This window comes from Rhineura floridana, chromosome 2 (assembly GCF_030035675.1).
Source record: "Rhineura floridana isolate rRhiFlo1 chromosome 2, rRhiFlo1.hap2, whole genome shotgun sequence".
Taxonomy (NCBI): domain Eukaryota; kingdom Metazoa; phylum Chordata; class Lepidosauria; order Squamata; family Rhineuridae; genus Rhineura; species Rhineura floridana.
The window spans coordinates 93,015,851-93,037,423 of NC_084481.1; the positions used below are offsets into that span (position 1 = coordinate 93,015,851).

The 21,573-nt window shown below is 44.7% G+C and overlaps 1 protein-coding gene across 2 annotated transcripts; it reads right to left on the reverse strand.

Moving 5' to 3' along the window:
• Window positions 1-2,313: 2,313 nt before the first annotated feature.
• ATG9A (autophagy related 9A) lies at window positions 2,314-21,561 on the reverse strand. Of its 2 annotated transcripts, XM_061609372.1 has the most exons (16): window positions 21,332-21,560; window positions 20,575-20,690; window positions 16,894-17,036; window positions 16,303-16,346; window positions 15,805-15,869; window positions 15,313-15,474; window positions 14,638-14,779; window positions 13,053-13,801; window positions 11,673-11,826; window positions 11,063-11,242; window positions 9,205-9,450; window positions 8,353-8,567; window positions 7,570-7,687; window positions 6,848-7,073; window positions 5,606-5,748; window positions 2,314-4,877 (listed from the first exon to the last, which is right to left on the reverse strand). In XM_061609372.1, exons 3-16 carry the CDS (start codon window positions 17,024-17,026, stop codon window positions 4,872-4,874), a joined length of 2,583 nt encoding a protein of 860 aa, XP_061465356.1. In that variant the 5' UTR covers window positions 17,027-17,036; window positions 20,575-20,690; window positions 21,332-21,560; the 3' UTR covers window positions 2,314-4,871. The 2 variants fall into 2 exon arrangements, with proteins under 2 accessions (XP_061465356.1, XP_061465357.1); XM_061609373.1 differs by lacking the exon at window positions 20,575-20,690 and having other exon boundaries at window positions 21,332-21,561.
• Between the last annotated feature and the right edge of the window lie 12 nt (window positions 21,562-21,573).

Sequence of the window (21,573 nt, forward strand, 5' to 3'; positions counted from 1 at the left end):
ATTCCAGGGATTTCCTTGATGAGACTATAACAGTAAAAATTAGTATTGCTGCTTGGTTTTTTAAATTTGCCAGTTATTATAAATTAAAATCAACATTGCTGGTAGTTCTATTGTATCCAGATATTAAATATTGATGCTGTTTTTGATGCATTCCAGGCCACTTTGCTTAATTTGGAGAACATTTCTCAAATGTGGGTTGTGGCTGCATGTAGTAATGTGAACCTATTCAAGGCAACACATTTACATTGGGGTAGGGAGCCTGTGGCCCTTTATATCATCACAGCCAAAGAGCTGGTGGTTTTCAGTCCCTGTGCAGCTGTGTATTTCTAAAAATAAAGGAAAAAGCGCCCAAGATGTGATACACCCCCATCACCTCAATATATCCCTTTTTTTCAGCCACATGGAAACTCCATCTTCACACTGGAATGGGAGACCTAGTTCACATAACTTGCCCCAAATCCCAGAACCAGAAGTCTGAGCTGAAAATCTTAAGAATAACGCAAGGTACTCCCACGTTCTCTGATCACAGCCCTTTCCCTGTATAGCCAGGCCTTACTGTGGCATGCCTCAGAAAAGGCAGTCAAATCCTTCAGATTAAGGATGGATTTGGGGATCAGGGAAGTTGTTCAGCTCAAGAGCGTCCCCGTAAACTATGGGCACCATTCTTATACATTTAGCATAGATGCCCTCTGAGCCTCTTCTCCCCACACTTCCTGAAGTTGTGATTAAAAACAGAAAACTCCAGCCCATATATATATATATTAAAATGCACACAAAAATATCAGTATTGTTGAATATGGTGAAAATTCATAATACTATTTGGCTGTTTAGAATTATAAACCAAAAAGTCCCAGAATTCCTGAAACATTTTTAAATGTACCCATTGCAGCTATTCCAAACTAGTGCTATGTTCTCTCTACAAAAACCAGCCCCAAGCAAATAGTAAATCCCAAGACTCCTTTTGTTCTCAGAAGTGACACACTGGTTTCATAATGAAACTAGAAAATGCGTGCTTCCTTGAAAGTTATAGTAAGTAGCCCATGTACTGATTATATACAAACATCCAGTGGTTAACCTGGAGATCACAGCAGAGCTTGGAAGTAACTAGTTACAAGTAACGAATTACTTGTAACATTACTTTTTTGAGTAACGAGTGGGTAATTCCTTTACATTTTGATTGCAATAGAACTAGGAGTAATTTTACTACTTTTGTGGAGTAATTGTAACGTTTCCAGAATTACTTTTGGGCATTACTTGGGGGGGGGGGACCAGGGGAAGTCTTCTGCTCCTCTGATTTGTGGATGAAAATCATGTGCCTCAAACTGGACTTCTGCGCAGTGTTGTTCTTTCCTCATGCTCTGTGGATGGGTAGGAGGTGACGAGGGAGGAGGCGGAGAGTGAGACGGGGTGGAGTGGAGAAAATTATTTTAAAAAACGGATAATGGTGGTGAAGAATGGAGTGGAGGGGGAAAGGATCTGGAGGTCAAGAACATGGATAAAGGAGGAGGAGGAGGCAGCAGCAGAATGGAGATAAAAAAATGTGAAGGTGAAAGATGACGTGTGTGTGTGTGTGTGTGTGAGAGAGAGAGAGAGAGAGAGAGAGAGAGAGAGAGAGAGAGAGAGAGAGAGAAAATACTGTGTTTGCACTTGGCACACAAAGTGGCCTCCACCACCCTCTCTGGCTGCTGTGCTGCATTTGCAGTATTTTAACTTTTTTGCATCTCGGGAAAATGTGTGCTTGGGTGAGTGTCCTTTAGTTGGTGGCAGGGCAGGGTCTGGGAGGTGGTTAAGTGAGAGAGATTATGCTGGCTGGCTGAGTGGGGGGGTTGCACTTGGTTTAATGTGCAAAGATCTGAGTAGTGGCCTCAGCCTCCCTCCCCACCACCCTTACCAGCAGAGAGACCCCCATTTCTATCTTATGGATAAAAAGAATTATTCTACTACCTCTGTATGTGTTTGTTTATTTTTAATGTTGTTTTAGGCTACTTAGATGTGCAGCAGCCAAGGCCAGCACCTTGTAGGCGTTTTTAAAAGTAACTGAAATGTAGTAGTGACTACTTTGGAGGAAAAATAATCAGTTACTTTCAGAGCAATTGTAATTGTAACAGTAATTACTACTTTTTTGGGGCCATGTAACTGTAACTTAATTACTTTTTAAAAGTAATCGTCCAAGCTCTGGATCACAGCTACCCCACTAGTGCCACAAACATTGTGATGATGACCAACTATGCTGGGATTCAGCTGGAGTCATCTTGTAGGGTATTATGCTATAAGGCATAACGAAGGACAATCCCACAGAGGTGGCCACAGCCATCAAAGAATGGAACACCCCTCTTTATTCAGTAGATACAGCATTGTACAGGATGTCAGACATAAGCTTTGTGTTACAAACCATTTTCAGTGCTCCACATAACTCACAGGCAGCTTCTCTAGTACCATGTACAAAGAGATGGGGCAAAATCAAAACACGCATAATATATGACTGCTGGATTTCCCACCCCAATGTTTTTAGAAAATGTTCCCTTTAATTGCTAGGCTAGGGCAGCAGGTATTTCGACTAGAATGGAGCAGGGTGATCTCTGCTACTATGGGTACTCTGTAGCTGATCCTCATAGTGCAGGGACAGGGACCCTGTGGCCTTCCAGGTGTTTATTGGATCCAAATCCAACATTTAGCAAATTACAGATTCCCAATTCCTTCAGTAGCACATACATGGCCAGTACTGATCAAAGTTGCAATCTATGAAGCTATCCTTCTTTGTACAGTCCAGGATGTATGTATATACTGTGAGAAAGACAGCAAATTAATATTGAACTTTTTTTTTGAATTCCTTCAAATACACCAATTATAAGGGGGGAAATCCCAGTTCTATCCACACATCTAAACTCTTGTCATCTTGAAGCTGCTGCTCACCAACCTCGCTCTCGGCATCTACCCCAAAATTCCAATGACCTTCCCTTTGTAAAACTGGCAGAGGAAACAGGGCAGTGTTCCTTGCAGGTATAATCTGCTGTCTACATGGAGTGCTTCCAGCTGCAACCAATCCCTTATTCGCTGAGTGCAAGTAACCTCTTTGCTTCTTAAAAAGGGCAAAGAAAATAGAACCCAAAACCTACAATGTTGCTTCTAAGGCTAGCCCATGGTACAGGGACCTCTGTGCAACCTAGCCTGTGGCACAGGTAGTAAGGAAGCATTTTTTTTCCTGTAATAGCAATGGCAAGCTGCTTTCCCCCGACACAGCAGGAGCTTTAGCAAGCGGCTGTTGGAGGTTTCAGCAGCCACTGTAAAAAAAGTGTTCCAAGTTTGGCCCCACAGAGAAGAGAAAGGAGTTAAACTTACAGGGTTAACCAAGGCATGTTGGGACCTGCAGCTCTGGTAAGAGGCTAGCATTACTCTATGTAATGATGGCTGGATAGTACCACACCCTCTTTGAATGCAATGCTTTTACTGGGCTATCTTGGTGATGTCTACTATGCAAACCATGAGGTCTTCTACTGTTTGGCTTGGATCAGGTAGCCCATAAAAATTAGAAAAGCACAATGGAGGAGGGGGAATGGAGTTCTTTAGTAAAAGTGGGAGAATCAGTAGAACCAGCAGTGCTTCTACAGACAGCTCAAAATAATGCCTTGTGAAGCAGGGTGAAAAGTCCAGCTCTTTCCATAAGAAGTGGAAGCCCACCCCTTTCCCAGTTTTTTTTATAGTGACCAGTAATATATTTGGCATATGTGAACCCTTATGTTGCTGGCACCTCCATGAGATCTGCTTACCATCAAGGCATCCACCTGGAAGGGATTATGACATGTGGGGCAGCACCAGTTTGCAGAAGAACCCAAGCAGGGTATGGGGAGCTGGGAAACATTTAAATAGCATGATGGTGGGTTGAAAAGAATTGCCCTCCTCCACCCATCCCTCATACACACAAGTACAGTACATGGGGCAGAGCTTCATACTTGATTCTAAATCCTAACAGGATGAACAAGGTGAGAGCAAGGGGCTTCCTCAGAATGGAACCATCAGGCTGAAGAATGAGGCTTTCAAGACTGATGTTATTTGGTAATTGTGAAGGTGACTTTGCTCCCTTCAGAGACTGGTGCAAGCAAACCCTGGTAAGGGGTGTGAAGCAATACTCTGCTTTGCTTGTGCTTTTATATTGCAATAAATGTGGCCCCCAAACAAAGAAGAATCAACTGTGTCCACAGGCAGACAAATCCTGCAGCATTAGTGGAGATGGCACTGCCAGGGGTGCCCCTTTAGGCTTGGCTTCAGTGAGTGAATGGTAAAGCAGAGAGGAAGATACGCACCCATTTGTGTGCGAAAAGCTTCTATCTGAGTCAGGCTCTGCCACTGGAGGAAGCCTGTGACCCATTCCCATTACAAAAATAATCTCTCGCAGCCCTTCTTTCCTGAGTCCAAATCTGTCTCCTGATTGCATCTTTTAATTATAGTGGTACACCTGTTCCTGCCACTAAACGAGGTCCATACAGCAGGTCCTCCTCTCACTACAGGACATTTCAGGCAGGCTCAGTGTACCAGCCAGTCTCCCTGCTCTGTAGTGTGCTCCGTGGCATTCTGTGCAGGTCTTGGATGATTCTCCAACATGGACAACACGTATGCAGACACGGACAAATATATGTAATCACACACATCCAGCCTAGGCCCAGCTAGCGTGCTGCTGGCATGATACATGTCTGGATAGAGTTCTGCCCACGACGAAGGCACTGCTGACTTCATACCTTATTCCGTCTGGCACCAACATCCAGGACATGGACACCTGAGCCAACCCATACCTTGTAGGGCAGGGTAACCCAGTGTCCCACCAGCTGAGGTAGGCCCAGAATCTGGAACTCCCATAGGATCTTCAGCCTTCACAGCTATACCTTTAGGGGATTGACAAGACAAAGGTAATTATTCTGATGGAGAATAAAGGCTGACTTGGTCAAAAACAAAGCTTCATAAAGTTGATGTCACAAAATTCCACCTCCTGAAATTCTCACCATTTATATTTTAAATCAAGTTTTCATCTTTTGTGGATATAGGACATTTGTAAGCAATATCAGCTCAACCCCAGGTTGACCAGATGCAAAGGAGAACAAGGCTCATGTACCTTTAAAAGGTGTACAAAAGAGGACATTTTGACAAGCACAGCTTGTGATGGAGGGGCAAAAAACACTTCATATACTGAAATTCCTTTTTCTAAGCAGAAAATGCCCTCATCTCCTTTGCATATGGCCACCCAACTGAAGCCTCAGAAACCAATAAAGATCTTGGACAGAATGCCTGGCACAGCCCTTTGTCCTTCCTCCATAGTTTACTCTCTAAACCTTGTCTCATATTTCTCTCTTCTATCCTGATGGGGCAATGTCCTTTTAGGCAAACATGATTTACCAGGCTTGCTTGAGGCATCTGGTCTGTTTTGGGTGCCTGAATACCAGACTACATCATCTCCATAGCACCATACACAGAATCAAATAATTTATGAACCAGATTTTGGCCAGGTAGTTCTTGGTGGTGATGGTTCAGCAATGCAAATAAGCTCAGAAGACTGGAAATTCCTCTGGTTTAACGACCCATCCATTTCCAACGTCCGGTATCAACCACAGTGTACCTTCTGAATCTGAGGTGGCAATTCATCTTCTGAGCTCTCTTCGGGGACAGGCTCTGGGTGTCGAGCAGTCTGACCATCCTCAGCCCAGCCCCCAAGAGGCAACCGAGCGAAGTGTGATGGGGCCCTGTGCACCATGCCGAGGTCTGTGGGAGGAAATGGAAAAGGTGATCACAAAATGAGGCAGCCAAAGTTAAGTGAGACCTTCATGCTGCAAAATCTGCTTGAGGTTTCGAGTCTGCTCTGCTCCCCACTGCTAGCCACCCAATTGAGAACCCTGGGAAGCAGCACTGTTAGTGGAAATATAATCTCTTGCAAGTACTCTTGGTCTTTTAGCCCCCAGCTGCCCATTAATGAACCCATTAAGCAACACCCTACCATCTCATCTTTGGCCATGTCCCTTGTTTAAAAGAAACAATTACATTGATAACTTCATGACCAGCCGAACAAAGAGTCTTGTGGCACCTTAAAGACTAATCATTTTACTACTACCACTACTGCTGCTGCTGGATGCTATTGGAGGTTGCCGATTCATAGGGTAGCCATAAGTCGTAATCTACTTGAAGGCACATAACACTACCACTACTACTACAATGATAATGATAATGATAATGATAATATTATTATTATTATTATTAATTTTATGGACCATAGTCCACTCCATCTGATGGTGGTCCACAAAAAGCTTGTGTCAAATCATTCTTAAAGTTAATGCAAGACTCTTCTTTGCTTCAGTGGAATGCATTGCTACCCTTCTGGAAAGTCATAACCAAAGAAAAAGGAGCCCAAGCCACAGAGAAAGTAGAGCTTTCTTCAAGAGCAGCAGCAAAGGCCAATGGGTTCTAGAACTTCTCAAGTTTATAGTGCCACTCCTGTCCTGTAGCACTGCTAACTGGTAGGCCAACACACAGTACCCGACCATAAGCGTTTACTTTCACCACGCCTCTGCTAGGCAAAAATGAGTGAGGGCACAAAGAGGATGCCTTAGGGCACTCTCAGGATACAAGCAGCACAGGGTGGGACATGCCTCATATATGTGATGCACTGGCCATTATTAAGTAAAAGGTTCACCAAATCTACTGAGCAGTATTTAAGACTCAGTCTAACCCTGTTCCAAGTGGCCTTGCACTAACAAGAAAAGCATGTTTATGCACACACACATACGCAGGGTTTGGCAGGGAATAAAACCTTTCCTGGATAAGGAATATGGGAGCACTATGGAATATGGGAGTTCCTTATACATACCCAAGACACCACCATATCGGCGCTGGAAGCCAGCTTGCAGAGCAGCTGTCTCATCTCCAGCCTGGCGAGGCGAGGCAAGAGGATAGCTGACTGAACGAGGAATGGTGCTGCTTGGGGTGCTCTGATTAGCCTCAGGCTCCTCCTGGGCACTCTCGCCACTCTCATCGCTCTCCCGCCGGTGCCACAAGTGCCGCTCAGGCTCCAACTGGGCGTGCTGCTTGTGCAACTGTGTGAATGGCAGGGTGAGTTAACAGACAACCTAGGGCCATGCTGAATCAACTCGGACTCTACGGTACCACTGATGTGTCTCAAGTAATCCCAGTTTGGGACACAACCCAATCTAAATATCACACATTTCTGTCAGAGGTTTGACCTCCTACTTGAGTGAAAAATCCCATATGGCATACTTAGGTCTATGCATGTAGACACCTGTACCCATGCAAGGCTTGGTCATATCCTGCCAGTCTGTGTGCTCCCAGCTCTACTGGATGATGCAGTTATGTACAAACTCTCATGAGTCATGACCCAGTGTGTAGGATTATTTCCCCCACCTTGATCCCCATATCATGAAGTACATATCTCTTAAGTCTTTGTGATAAGATCAGTTAGGAACTGCATCACAATACACAACCTATACAGTCCCCTATGCTGAGATATGCAAGACTACCTAGGCATTTCTGGCTCAGTGCCAAGGACTGAATGGTTATTTGAGCTCAGCTCACCTCATGCATATAGAGCGCATGCAGACTCATCTCAGTGGAGGCATACTCTGAAAGGATCAGGCTCTGAAGCTGACCCTCCCAAGCACTGCTGCCAGAACTAGCTGTCCTGGCATCAACCCTGTAGCCAGAAGGAAAAGAGTTACGTTAGATGTGATATTAGAAAGTCTCCTTTGGTGTTCAGAAGGCACTTCCCTTGGTATTGTCAATGCAGCAGCTTCCCCATCAGTCTGAGTCTATAAAGAGTAACATCAGCCATGTCACCTCTATATCCAGCTGAGCAATAGGACAGCAAATAGGACAAAACAAAGTATCTGTTCAGAATGTGCAGCAGTCTTTTGTGAAGTCTTACAGAACATGATAGCTTTGTGCTATCCCTCCAAACATAAGTAACCCCTAAGCCAGGGGTGGGGAACTTGTGGCTCTCTAGGTGTTGCTGGACTACAACTTCCACCATCCTTCACCATTGGCCATGCTGGCTGGAGCTGATGGGATTAGGGAGTGCAACAACATCTGGAGGGCCACAGTTTCCCCAACCCTGCCCTAGGCCCTCACCACTCAGACTGCAGGACAGAGGGAGGGAGGTAATAAAGGCATAAAAAGCTCTTATTGCTGCTTTAAAGGAGCGTGTAGAAGACTGCCTCCCCCACTCTCCACCCTCATGTGTGCCCATGCTAGGAAAAGCATCATGCACAAAATAGTCCTCAGTGCACTCTGGATAAAGTGCTGATGAGGTGCTTGATTCTTTTCCTTTTCCCTAGCTCCTTACAAGATGCAGGTTCTTACCCTGAGCCTGTCATTGTGCCATGGCCCCGAAGTTGGGAACCATCCGCATGGGAACTCCTGTGAGTTGTCTGAGTAGACTGAAGAGGGGAGAAAGAACGCAGGGCAGATGCCACCTCAGACACAGCAGAGAGATGCCGCGAGGCTTGCGTATCTCGGACTGCCTGGTAGCCCAGGACTGAGGAGCCTGCAATCATATTAGCAATCAGGCTGTGTGGCTGCAAGGAGAGAACAGAAGAGGGAGCGTGACTCAGGCAGGAAGACCAAAGGCCTGCCCCACCTTAATGTGCAGTACTGTACCTACCACAACTGAATTTCAGCTCTGTCACTGCAGCAAGTCTCCAACCTCCCTCCACGTTTTGGAAGTTAGCCCACCCATCCCCAGCCTCCAGCAGCTCAAATGCTTCTTAAATGATAACAGTTGGAAGAGAAGAGACTACAATTTGATGGAGGGCTCTTTTATACAGACAAAGAAAAGGGCAAGAGATACAGTGAGAAGAGGTTTGTTAATCACAGTTAAGAAATCCTATGGAAAAGAACTGGGAAATAAAGGGGAGAGTGAGAGATGGATAATGTGGAGGGTTTGAAGAGGCCAGCCTTTAGGGGAGTATGACTAAGCTTTGCTGAAGAGGAAAAGAGGCAGAATTACCATGAGGGTGGAAGAAAGAAGGGTGGTCTTATTGGGTCATAGTGAGTCAGCAGCACCCGAATGACCTTGCCAAGCCTACAGGCTCCATCCCCATCCCACCAAAGACAAACAAAAAACCAGCTCATTACTCTGCTTCTCCCCATGATGAGCCAGGATTACATCCTGTTCTACCGTACACTAGTTCCCTCCATCCTCAGGTTAGATACCTCAGATTCCGACTGCAGGGACTGAATGGAAGTGAAGAGCGCGTTGTCAGGCAAGACAGCCTGCTGGGCCAGTGCCAGGCTGCTGTCACGGTGCACACGCTCTTTAAGCAAGCCAATGAAGGCCGTGCTCTCCCGGGGAGGTTGCCAGTGTGGGTTGGTGATGGCAAAGTGCATGAGGGACAGCTCTGTCTTGCCATCCTCGGCCTGTTGGTAAACGGAAGCCTCTGTCTTCCCAGCTGACATCCACTGCAAAACGAGAGGGCCAGGGTTAGAGATGTGTCATAGCTTCCACAAACCCCCTGCTCTCACTAGCCATATAGGTCTGCTGAAACAAACTACAAAACCCAGAAGGGGAAAGGGCTACAAGCACACCAAGATCCACATCAATCCTTCAGGATGCTGGGACCAACACAGACTCTCTGACTCCCACGAGGGATCCACCATGTTCCAATAAAAGATCTAGCAGCAGGGCAAATCTCACAGAACTTTGCTGATGAAAACTTGGTTGCCCATAGACAAGTCTGAATCAGACCTATTCATCCTTTATCGGTCAAAAGCAGTGACTGGGCGCCAAAATTCTGTTTAAATGAGGAAGCATTGAAAATGCAACCTGGGGATCAAGAGGGCAAGATTTGCTTCTGTGGACAGAGGCTAAGCTTACTTAAATTGTCTTTCACATGCATTTAAAACATACACACATACCTTTCCATTCAAGCCATTACTCTTCCAGGATCAAACTATTACTTTTTGAAAGGAGGCAAGTTGCAAATCAGAGAACCCACATTGTCAAAATCAATTTCTCAACTGTATTCCTGCCTAGAACACTAACTTCTTTTATAAAAGCAGTTATTTACAGATGGACTGGAGAAAATGACATTTCTCCCCTCCCCCCTTAAAAAAGTACCCTACACATCCCACCTCACATAAGCCAAATTTTACCTGATCTCTTCAAGTCTGTGCTCTGTGCTATGAGATACTGAAGCAGCTGTCTGATATACTTTTATTCAATTACTGAAGGAAAGACATGGTCAGTTACGGTGCTTCTAGATGTGGGCAATTTTTAGCAGTACCCAATCACTTTTGGTCTGCTTTACACTGAAAGTGGCATAGCAATTCTGTTTTTAAACTTTTAACATTCTGTAGCCAGGTGGGCAGTCCCCCTTTTCCCAGTACTAAATGTTGGGTCAGATTTTCACTGGGACCACAGTGTGCGGTGGAAGGGTTAAACACTTTCTTCACCATGCTGTGTTCTCAATCATGATTGACCTCATCCCTTCACTGCAATTTAGAGGGGTGGGGAAGAAATGGATATAAAGGCAATGCTATTTGGAAAAGGAAGGGTTAAAGTGATAGAGTTGACTCATAAAGGAGTGGCTTGAGCAATCTGTAAAAGTCAGTCTTGCCCAGGATAAGCTGTGTTAAAGCTATCTATACTTGGCAAGATTACACAGTTCTTCTATTGTGTTTTTTAAAATATGCATTTTCTGATCTTGAATGGGGTGAGGGAAGAAGAAGCTGAATAGGCAAAACCTGGGAGCAGGATGTTTTCTTCCCATGCAGCTGCCCCGTAAAAAAATGGAGTGAACAAAGTGGGATTATTGCACAGTAATTGCCCAGTGTGAAAATGCCCTTATCTCCTACCCTAGGAGTTATAAACAAACAGCTGCTTTTGAGATCCCAGTCTCTCTCCAAATGTGTCAGTTTTGCTGGGACTAGGAGGGGCCAATGGGGATGAGCAGCACTGCAAATCCAGCCTGCCAATACCAGCATCACTGCTGCATACCAGGACAGTGAGGGGGCAAGGCAGGGCAGGTCCGTGGTGCTGCCCCTCCCTGCTGCTCTCCTTGCTGGGACCTACCGCCGGGTGTCCATGCCACCGCACATCCATCTGGGCAAAGGAGCAGGTATCTCCCACACCCACCACCTCCACAGTGAAGTTGCGGAAGAAATCAATGATCTCCAGAGCTTTAGGCCTCAGACAGAAGATGAGGATCAAGGGAGTCACAATGGGGCTGAGCAGCTCTTCCAGGATGAACACCTTGAATAAAAAAGACAGTCATTTAAGTTAAAGAAGCTGTCACAGCTGGTTATCACCTGTTAAACCAGCACAGCCTCAAGATAGGAGTCCAGGCACTGGGTAATATAACTGGAGGAAATACTATCAGCGATTCTTTTCTGCCCTTGCCCAACGCCCTGGGGCCAGAGAACCTCTCCCAATTCCTGGGACAGGTGTGAGGAACCTTTGGCCTCCAGATGTTGCTGGACTACAACTTCCATCATCCCTGGCTATTGGCCATGCTTGCTGGGACTGATGGGAGTTGTAGTTCAGCAATACCCGGGAGGCAAGAGATTCTCCACACCTGTCCTAGGGGAACATTTAAAGACAATATGTGCTTAGATCTAATCAGGATTTATGCAAAGGGCAGCACTTAAATAATTCCCTCCCATCCTGCATCACCCCACCTCACCGCCTTGTACTGGAAGAGCTGGGCAAACTCATCCCTGGTTTCATAACCGTGGGCGTTGCCTTGCCAATGGTCAGGCATGTAGTGGATATGCGCAAGAATCACCCGAAGCAGCTGTTCTGGGCAGAACACCAGGTGCTGATCTGGAATGAAGGACCTGCAGGACAGATGGGACACACAAACATGAGTCAAGATTTACATTCCTTCATAACATCAAGCAGACAGGCAGCTTTTGGGGAAAGACGGCATGTCCTTATGGTCAAGGCATCCTCAAGGCTGTCTGCCAGTCCCAAAGTTCCCTTTTTATGAAAAGACAGACTTGCAGGCAAGTATACTGGTTAATGATTTGATATCTTAATGGTTCAGATAAAGTACTGGTTGGTTGTGGAGGAAGGTAATTTTACACATTTTTGTACTTATATCCTGGTTTGGAGTAGGGAAGACAGCTTTCAGAATGCAGCTTTTGATAAAAGGGTAACAAAATGTGTGATGCCCATTTGCCTCTAAAGCAATCTTATGATTCCTCACAGACCCAGTGACCAGCCTAATTTCTAGACTCTTAGACTCTTATTAAGCTGCTGGTTCTCAATGACACAAAGTCAGTAGTAGGTTTCATCAATCTCAAATGTCAACAGCAGATCAACTATTAATTGTAACACAAAGTGTCGCCTTAATTTTAACTGCAGATCCATACACAGCACAGCTAAATGTGGGAGACATGCTGTTCAACTAGCCTGCTGTACCATCCCCACCTTTGTTTCTCTTTGTTCTCAATCTCATATATCAAGTCTTGGTGATGCTTCCAACTCCTTTCCCTGTTTCTGTCCTCTTAACCAAGCTTATGACCTGACCCAGCTTATTATCGTGAAGCAGCTTCTGTCACATCCTTCATGCAGAGGTAGAAGCTCTGCCTTTGCTTGATGCAGCAAAAATGGAAAGGTTCAAGTTTGCACCAATCTAGAAAAGCCAGAGTTTGCCTGGTACCATACCAGAGCCCCTGACAGTGCAGATGGCACAGTTCAAATGACTGCAAAGCACCACCATCAGCAAGATTACTGAGCCAGGGAAAAGGCCTACCTAGATGAGCTGAAAGACATCGGGTTGTTAAGCTCAATCAAGTTTCTAAAGTGTCCTAGCAATCACTGCTACAGAGGGGAAAACCAGCACAGGTAATTTGTGTCCTAGCAACCTTGTCAGTGGGGGCACGGCAGAACAGCTTTTGTGACTTAATGCACTTTTTTGGTCAACAGAATGCTTTATTTCCACTTGTCAGTTCTCTGGCTGAATGCTCCTCACAGTAACAACAGTCCTCTGTTGATGTTCTCAAGCCATAAAGAACTCTGCCTTCTAAACCGTCATCTGCTGCAGCCAGTCTCAGCTTACCTGCAGACAGTGACAGCCACACCCAGAATGGTGACAGTAGTGAGGACATGCTCCACAGCTAGCACGTCTTCGTCATAAATTGTGAGGGCAATGAGGACAGCGAGGATGGAGCCAGCAAAGAAGGCCACATTCTTTGCCACAATGGTGAACAGAGGTGAAATGAAGCAGTTCATGTACTTGGAGGCTGGCTTGTAGCCCTTGCTGAGGCGTGAGTGCAATTCATGGTCCAACTCATTGAAGTGCCGCAGGTAGCAGCGACCATAGAGGGACCAGCAGCGAGCACCCAAGCTGCCGGGCTCTCGCTTGAGAATCTCGGTGTAGCTGAAGAAGGCATAGAGGATCTGCCAGATGAGGATAAGTGGACAGAGCAGGAAATTAGCAATGCCAATCCATAGGATGCGGGTGCCCAGTTTTTCAGCCAGCTCCAGGCGGTTGCTGCCTCGCTTGTACTCAGCCTTGAGACTCCACTCATTCTCAAAGAGCGAGCCAGGACCCCAAAAGAAGATGAGCTCAAAGTTGTACTTGAGGCCACGGGTATAGAAGACTGTATCACCCAGCAGGGGAAGGTGAAAGCGCACAGGCAAGAGCGACTTGTTCACCATGGCCACCATGTAGTTCTTGAAGCGCAGGATGCGGTGGTAGATGTCCAGCTCTGTCAGCTCCTTCTTATGAATGCAAATCTGGTGTTCCTTCTGGATTTGCACAATCTGTGCCTGTACCTCTTGCCAGGTGTAGTAGGGCAAATTGGACTGTAGGTAGAGAGAGGGATGACAAGGTTAGTGGTATGACAAGGCTAATGGAACTGCAGCCTCTCCCTCATGGCCTGGTGGGAGGTATGGAGCTATGAGCCATAGCAATAATAATAAGATGCTCATAGAGCAAATATCTATCCTCCTACATAGTGGTGTCCAACCTGTTCTGGATGGGGTTGCACTCTCCCTAAAGAAAGAAGTTTGTAGCTTGGTATTCCAATATATGCTTTCAGAATAATTCTTGTATTGGTTTTAAACTCTTTTAAAGTGAGCCAGTTACTTATGAAGATCTGTATTTTTATTAAATCCATGTATTCCCTCTTGATATTATAAATTTACTTTTGCCTATGGCAACCTTTGGGGTGCCAAACTCTGGAGTGTATTCAGATCTCATTGTCAAAAGATCCCCAAAAGAGGTGTCTAGATTGCATGCGAGAACTGCAGGCTTGTGTGCAAACTATACGCTTCACAACAGGATCTAAACCTTCCCCACTTCTGGAAGATAATTTGTTATACAGCCTCTAACAGTCTTGGGCAAGAGCCGAAGAAGAGACACTGGCAAACCCAGGCATGGCAGCTGCATAACATACCAGCCCTGCCACTCAGACAAGCAAGTCAGATTCAGAATCCATGGGATTAGCAGCAAACCAGAGAGATCAGCAGCAGTGCACAACTCTGAAGGTCAAAAAAGGCAACGTGACAGTAATGATCTGCTTGTCCCCACCATTTGGTGAACAGAACCATATTGCTTAAGTATCAACAGTCCCTTTTATTTGCACAATATGTAGATGCAGCTAAGCGTATCTAATAATCCCCAGATCCTAGCACCTTACCATGGGAATCTTGAGAGCATTGATGTAGAAAGAGCGGATTTCCCAATAGCAGCAAATATTGTAGATGAATTTAACTAGCCGATGGATCCAGAAGACCCCCGCAATCACCAGGACAGAGAGGAGAAAGCCATTGGCCTGGATCCTATGAGAAAGATGGACTTACAAAAAGGAAGGAGCAGCTACCTCCTTTAGGTCATTATAACATTTTGCAAGCATGTGTCAGGTCCCTCCTTCTCAGGCTACTAGAATTCAGGCAATACTAGAGTAGGGGAAAGGCTATGTAGTGCTGAGATATAACATTAAACTGTACGAAGGGGCAACTGGGCTGGTAAGACAGAGCAGAATGATCTGGAGTGCTATTACAGAAGTGAATACCAAGCTTTATCTCAGAAGTAAAGATTGACTAGTGTATTAAAAGTGCAGTTAAGATTAAGCTAACATTGGAGATCCCAGATTTGCCATATATAGGAGCAAACTTCTGAAAGCTGTTCTGACTAAAAGTAAGTAACAGCTACGCTCACCTTGCAAGAACTACATTTCCCAGCAAGCTGCAACGATTGAGTGTGACCTAATTCAAAGTAGAATCTCTCCAGAAAATCTCTTGATTTTAACCTCCCTCCCCCAAGATGGGCAAGGATGTGGCTGAAATTTAGTCAAATGTATTACTGACTTTACCTGGCACTGCACTCATTGGGAGGCAAGAAGGCATCTGGCAGGGTCACCTTGACGGGGTCACTGGAATGCTGGCTATGATTCACCAGCTTGTTGGCAAAGAGGATGTCATAGTCAACACAGCTGACAAGGAATGTGGTAAAGGCCACAACAAAGATGAACTGCCTGTGAGAAGAGAAGGCACAACACACTAGGACGTGCTCGGTCTTCTCCCCCCCCCATCTTCAAATTATCTGGGTGAACAGAAAGCACAAGCTGTCTGTATCCTTCATACAAGAGACATCTTGCATTCGAGTGGAGAATACAAAGAAACAGGAATAGGATTAGTTTTCCTATCAACCTGAATGACAGGGAACTGGGGACAGGGACGGGTCACTAGCTTCAGCATGAAACCAGAACTCCTTCCCCCATCTCGGACAAGGTCTCTATGGAAATACAAGAATGCCCACTTTCAAATTCCCTGTTTGCAGGAAGAGAGGTGGAGTTCATACTCACATTAATTCAAAGATCTCACTGATGAGCATACAAGTGAAGCCATTCTTCTGGTGCAGGTTATAGACGTGATGGCCATAGTTAAAGACAATTGCTTAGAATATTGGTTGCAGAACCCACCCCTGGCTTCATCAGAGACTAGTCTCCTCCAGTTAGCAGGAGGTATCTCCTCTCCCAGTTTAACCTGCCATGCTACAAGCAGTGATGAGCAACCAGTGGGAGGAATGGATCAGTAGTTTTCTGCCCTATGAAGGGGTTATCACAAACATTCTTGTATTCCTTTTATTTGTCTTATCTATAAAATCTGCACGAGTTCCAGAGGCTGTTTCTAGATTATGCTATCCTTTTGTTCCCAAATATATATTGAAAAGATTCTTGCCTCCTGAAGTGTTTAAGTGGTGACACAGAAACGTAAGGGATTCCCATCTCTGCTGCAACTGAGCCCCCTAATTCCAACAGCTGGAATACCATCATACCTGCCCTTCTATTAGATAAGGATATACGAGAGAAAAAGAGGTCCAGATTCTCAATGTGGTGCCAGGGAGCTGCAAGACAGATAAAGTGTAAAAAAAAAATCTACAATTTCAGCACCGCAAGTTTCACAAGACATAAAGAAGCCAGACAGATAGTGCCAGAGGAGAGTCAGTTGTGACACAACACCCCATTGCTCATTCAACCCCAATATCTTAGAACAAAAAATTAAAGTTGAAACCCTAAACAAGCTAACTAGGAAGTAAGCCTTGGTGAATTTAGTGGGAGCTTACAAAGAACATAAGAAGAGCCCTGCTGGATCAAACCAAAGGCCCATCTTGTCCAGGATCCTGTTTCCCACAGTGGCCAACCAGATATCTTTGGGAAGTCCAAAAGTGAGACAAGAGTCCAATCTTCTCCTGCTGGATGCTGTTTCGAAGCAAATGGTATTAAGAGGCATACTTAGCATCATGTTGCACAGGAAATGCATTTTCTCCAGAAATATACGCAGAATCCTACATTTCTTTTTCTTGTTGAGATTAGTTCTCACCAAACAGAGGCACCATCAGCACTAATTTCTGGCGTGCCTGGCACCGAGACTGGCAGCTCAACTGTACTCACATTTGCTGCCCTCAGCAACATGAACCATCAGGTCCTCTTCTCCTGGAGGAGAATCATTGTATGAGGCCTCCAGCCGCTGATACTCTGTATCAAAGTGAGCCATGTTGTTGCTGAGCTGGGCGTCATCCAGCATCACATAGGCTCTGAGGGAAGGAAAAACAGGGTAAAAAAACAGCAATAAAGACATAACTAGAAGGCGGCTTGGGAGACTCTGGGCAAGTTGTTACACTTTCTTGTAGTCTTACTGATAAAAGGAACTGGAAGGTTTTGGTGGGGACAGAAGAGTTGAGGGTAAGGAAAGAAAAGAATGGAGAGATGAAAGCACCAGAAAACTGGGGACAAAAGAGCAGTAAAAATGAAGGAACAGGAAATCATGACTGTGGAGGGGAAGGCAGTACAGGAAAGTCCCTCAGATGATGACAACTCTTGTTGGGCTCTGTTCTGGGTTTTGAGCCTTTTCCTTACATTGTCCCCACGTTTACAACTAGATGTCTGCAACAAGATTATAAACTTCTTTAAAAATTATAATTAATTTAATTTTCATGAAAAGCAGGAGCAGGGATTTAACACATATAGTTACAAGTATATCTTTTCCTCCCGACCTGAAAAGAAAAGTACAATGTTTCAAGTAAAGGAAATCCACCTTTTTTCTGGAGTTTACAAGAACTCTCTTCAATTGCACTTTCAGTTTAGCTTATTGTTATAGCTGTTTTAATATCTAGAAAAATACTTCTTACATTAAATTAAATTTTAAATTTCTTAAATTAAAAGAGAGAATATAAAATCTCAAGCAGCATTAACAGATATACAGCATTCTTAAGCTATTCACGTTGATAAGAGAGCACTTAACATAAAAGCAAAACCAAAGCACAGGAAAAAGAGCAAAATTAAAAGTTCATCATCTCAGGATTTTACTTCTGAATCAGATGCCAAATCTGTTGTGTGCAAGGTAAACCCACATATGTGGAATGGATGATTATACAACCTGTCATTCTTTTGTGGAAGAAAAACAGGATTAACCCATAGGTGACACTACTGGAATGATACATGCAGAGAAAGGTTCCGCTCCGTTAACTAGTGGGGGCAGGAACTAACTTTTTAATATACAAAGAATTTTACTGCTTTTAAAAAAAAGATACAAACTGAGAAAAAACATTTACATATTGAGGTCAAGATACAAAACACAGAAATCACATACCTATTCATATGCATGAACATACACACCTAAAATTGAACAAACATAAAAACAGATGGAAAGACTAATGATAGTGAAAAAATAACAAATGAGATTATAATTATTATAATACAAAAAGAAAATAAAGAAAATTACAATATAATAAAGGTATGCCAGTTTTTTTACAAAATTCGCAATTAATAGAGAGTCAGTGTTAATGTCACACACACTAGAAATTTAATAATCTCATTGAACAGAGAAAGGAGGAAATAATTAACTTCCAGTTCTCTGTTTTATTAATTAATTGATTAATTGATGCATTGATATCCCACCCTTCCTCCCAACAGGAGCCCAGGGCAGCAAACAAAAGCACTAAAAACACTTTAAAAACATCAAAAAAACAGAGTTTAAAATACATTAAAACAAAACATCTTTAAAAACATTTTTTAAAAAGATTTCACTATATCTTTTTAAAAAAGGTTAAAAACATTGTTTTAAAAAAGGTTTACAAACATCTTAAAAAGCAATTCCAACACAGACTCAGACTGGGATAAGGTCTCAACGTAAAAGGCTTGTTGAAAAAGGAAGGTCTTCAATAGGCGCCGAAAAGATAACAGAGATGGCGCCTGTCTAATATTTAAGGGTAGGGAGTTCCACAGGGTAGGTGCTGCCACACTAAAGGTCTGTTGCCTATGTTGTGCAGAACAGACCTCCTGATAAGATGGTGTCTGCAAGAGGCCCCCACCTGCAGAACGCAGGTATATAAGGTATATAAGACTGGGTATATAAGGGATAAGACGGTCTTTTAGGTATCCTGGTCCCAAGCGGTATTGTTTGTGGTTCTGCTTGTTTTGTACCCATCTCTCTATAAATTTATTATCTTTTGATGACCCTCTCTTGTTCTCATGTGATCCCCCCCTCCTTTTTAAACAATCTTCATTAATTTGGTACCATCAGCAAACCTGACTACCTCACGGCTCACCCCAAGTCTATGGGTCGTTTTGAACATATCAAAAAGCACTGGTCCCAGTGCAGATCTTTGTTCCCACTTCTCACATACCTCCATTGTGAGAACCGTTCATTTCCTACTCTTTGTTTCCCATTCTTTAATTAGTTACTAATCCTTAATGTCTTGATTGCTCATCCATGCTGGAGTTTAAAGTGGATTTGAAGCTGCTTGCTTCTTTATTTGTGTGTGTGTGGGGGGGTTTCCTACACAACATACTCCTCATCCAAGTGGCAGCTTGCACTTTCCTGCAGCTAAAATCAGATTTTCCTGATCCACAGATAATCTGATAAGGGAAGAAAATCCAATATAAAAGTGTGTGTTACCCAACTGTGGTCCCACTGAAGCGCATTGCGTAGGCGGGCTTTTTTCTTTTACATGTGCAGTGAAATTTGCTGGGCGCTATCCATTGCTACATACCCTGCTTCCATTTTGCTTCCTTCAGACCAAAGGAAAGGTTGCAGCCTGCCGTCTTCCACCGGTTGTTGCTATAAACCCATTCTTGTTGTTTTTATTTTTTAAAATAGCTCTTTTGGACAGAACTGTACTTGCACAAAATAACTGTATTAAAAACAAAAATTGGTTTTGCAGATACAGGAGACGGGAAAGGAAAAGGGGAGGAAAGGAAGAAGAAGCCTTTCATGCAAGCAACTCTAAATCCTTGTCTGGATTGGTGTAATACACTTTTTTAAACTGCTCTTTTGTGCAAAATTGGCATATTGGAAAACATGTATTTCATTTTTTTTTAAAAAGTGTATTCACACAAGTAAACAAATATAAGTGAGCATGTCTGCAATGGACATCAGACTTCCTGGCTTGCAGCAACATATACTTTAAAAAAATTATATGCTATATAGAAATTTTACCTCTTTGCGACGACCAGGACACAGACTGACTTCAGTCTTGTGCAACATCAGTCTTGTGTGGTATACTCTCCCTGTTTTCAACTAGAACCCTTGTGGTCCAACAATGTATTTTAAATTTACAAGAACACATACCTAGCATCTCTCAACATGCAAATGCATCTGTGTCAAGTGATCTTGTGTATGCAGTTGTGCTTAAGTACATAAGACATGCCTTGTTGGAATGAGACTGGAGTCAACCTAGTCCAGTATTTTTTGCAAGAATCCTACCAACCAGCAAGTGTTAGGTAGTCAGCCAGTGATTCATCAGTGGACTACTACCAACTTTCTACCCACACTTGGATTAAAGGATCCTAGGGATACTATAATAGCATATAAAATGATGCTCCTATGTATTCTTGCCAGTTTTGCAAATAAAAGCAACCACACCCATGCTTGGATGTTTCTCCTTATATATTTAGGATAAATCATGTACTTTGACTCATATGGAAGCAGCGCTCACAATTACAGGAGGGGCATACCCAGCTTACCTGGTTTGTAGGTACCAAAATTCAGACACACAGCAGCCTCACTTTCCTGTAGCATGACAAAATAAATCCCTCCAAAAGCAAGGCACACACAGAGAGAAAGAGGCTCACCTGCTCCATCTATCCCTAGTGCTGCAGGAACATAAAGCTTATGCTGTGCTCAGCCATCTCAGTGGCATCTCAACTCTTAGGTCCCACTGTACCTTTTCTCTCCTCTAGAGTAACGTCTGAAAGAACAAGGCAAGACCTACAATGGAGATTTTCAATGGGGTGGACAGTTTGGCTGCAAAGATGACCCTTGGAGGCTGGTTCACTCAACACCCTGAGACAACTGGTGTCTCCTCCTCAGGAGCCTCAGGAAACAGGGTCAGAGCCAGGTTACCTTGGGGTGGGGGTGGGAGGAAGGGGAGCGGTGGAGGTTGATCCTACTCCAGTGACGCTAGCGAATCGAGAGAGAGAGGAGGAAAGCCCTGCTCGGCTTGCCAGCCAGGCGAGGAAGGCCACCGTCACTGCACCTAACGATCTCGCCCCCCTGAGATGGCCCGAGACAGAGGGGAGGATATGGGAGGCAGCCCCTCTCCCCGGGTCCCTCTCCTCTGCTAGCAAGGCAGCACTGCCACGCAGAGGAGGAGGAGGAAAATCTGGGAGGGCTAGATGGCCTCGGTGGCCTCAGGCAACTCCTCCGAGACTGTTTTGTTTTGGCTGAGCCGGGCTCGGGAAAGGAGGGGCCTTCCTCCTTGGGGTTGTTTACTTGGGAAGCGGGAGAACGAGAGGGCCCACGGAGAAGCGGCACGGCGTGAACTGCCAGGTCATGTCGCTCTCCTCCTGCCCTCCCGGCCCTCTTTTTCCCGGAGGCTGCGGGGCTCACCTCTAGTACAGTCGCCCCTAGTAACCAGACCCGGGGTTCAGTCGCCGCCGCCGCGACTTCCAGGACTGTCACTCACGCTTTCCCCGCCCCACTCGTCTCCTCCTCCCCCTCCTGCGGGCTCTTTCCGCTACCAATCGGAGGTCACGAGGGAACTTATCAGGGAGGACCAATGGGAAAGCTACGGTGGGATGAGGAGGAGAAGCGCAAAAATGATTGTCTCCGAGGTGGTGGGTGGGATCTAT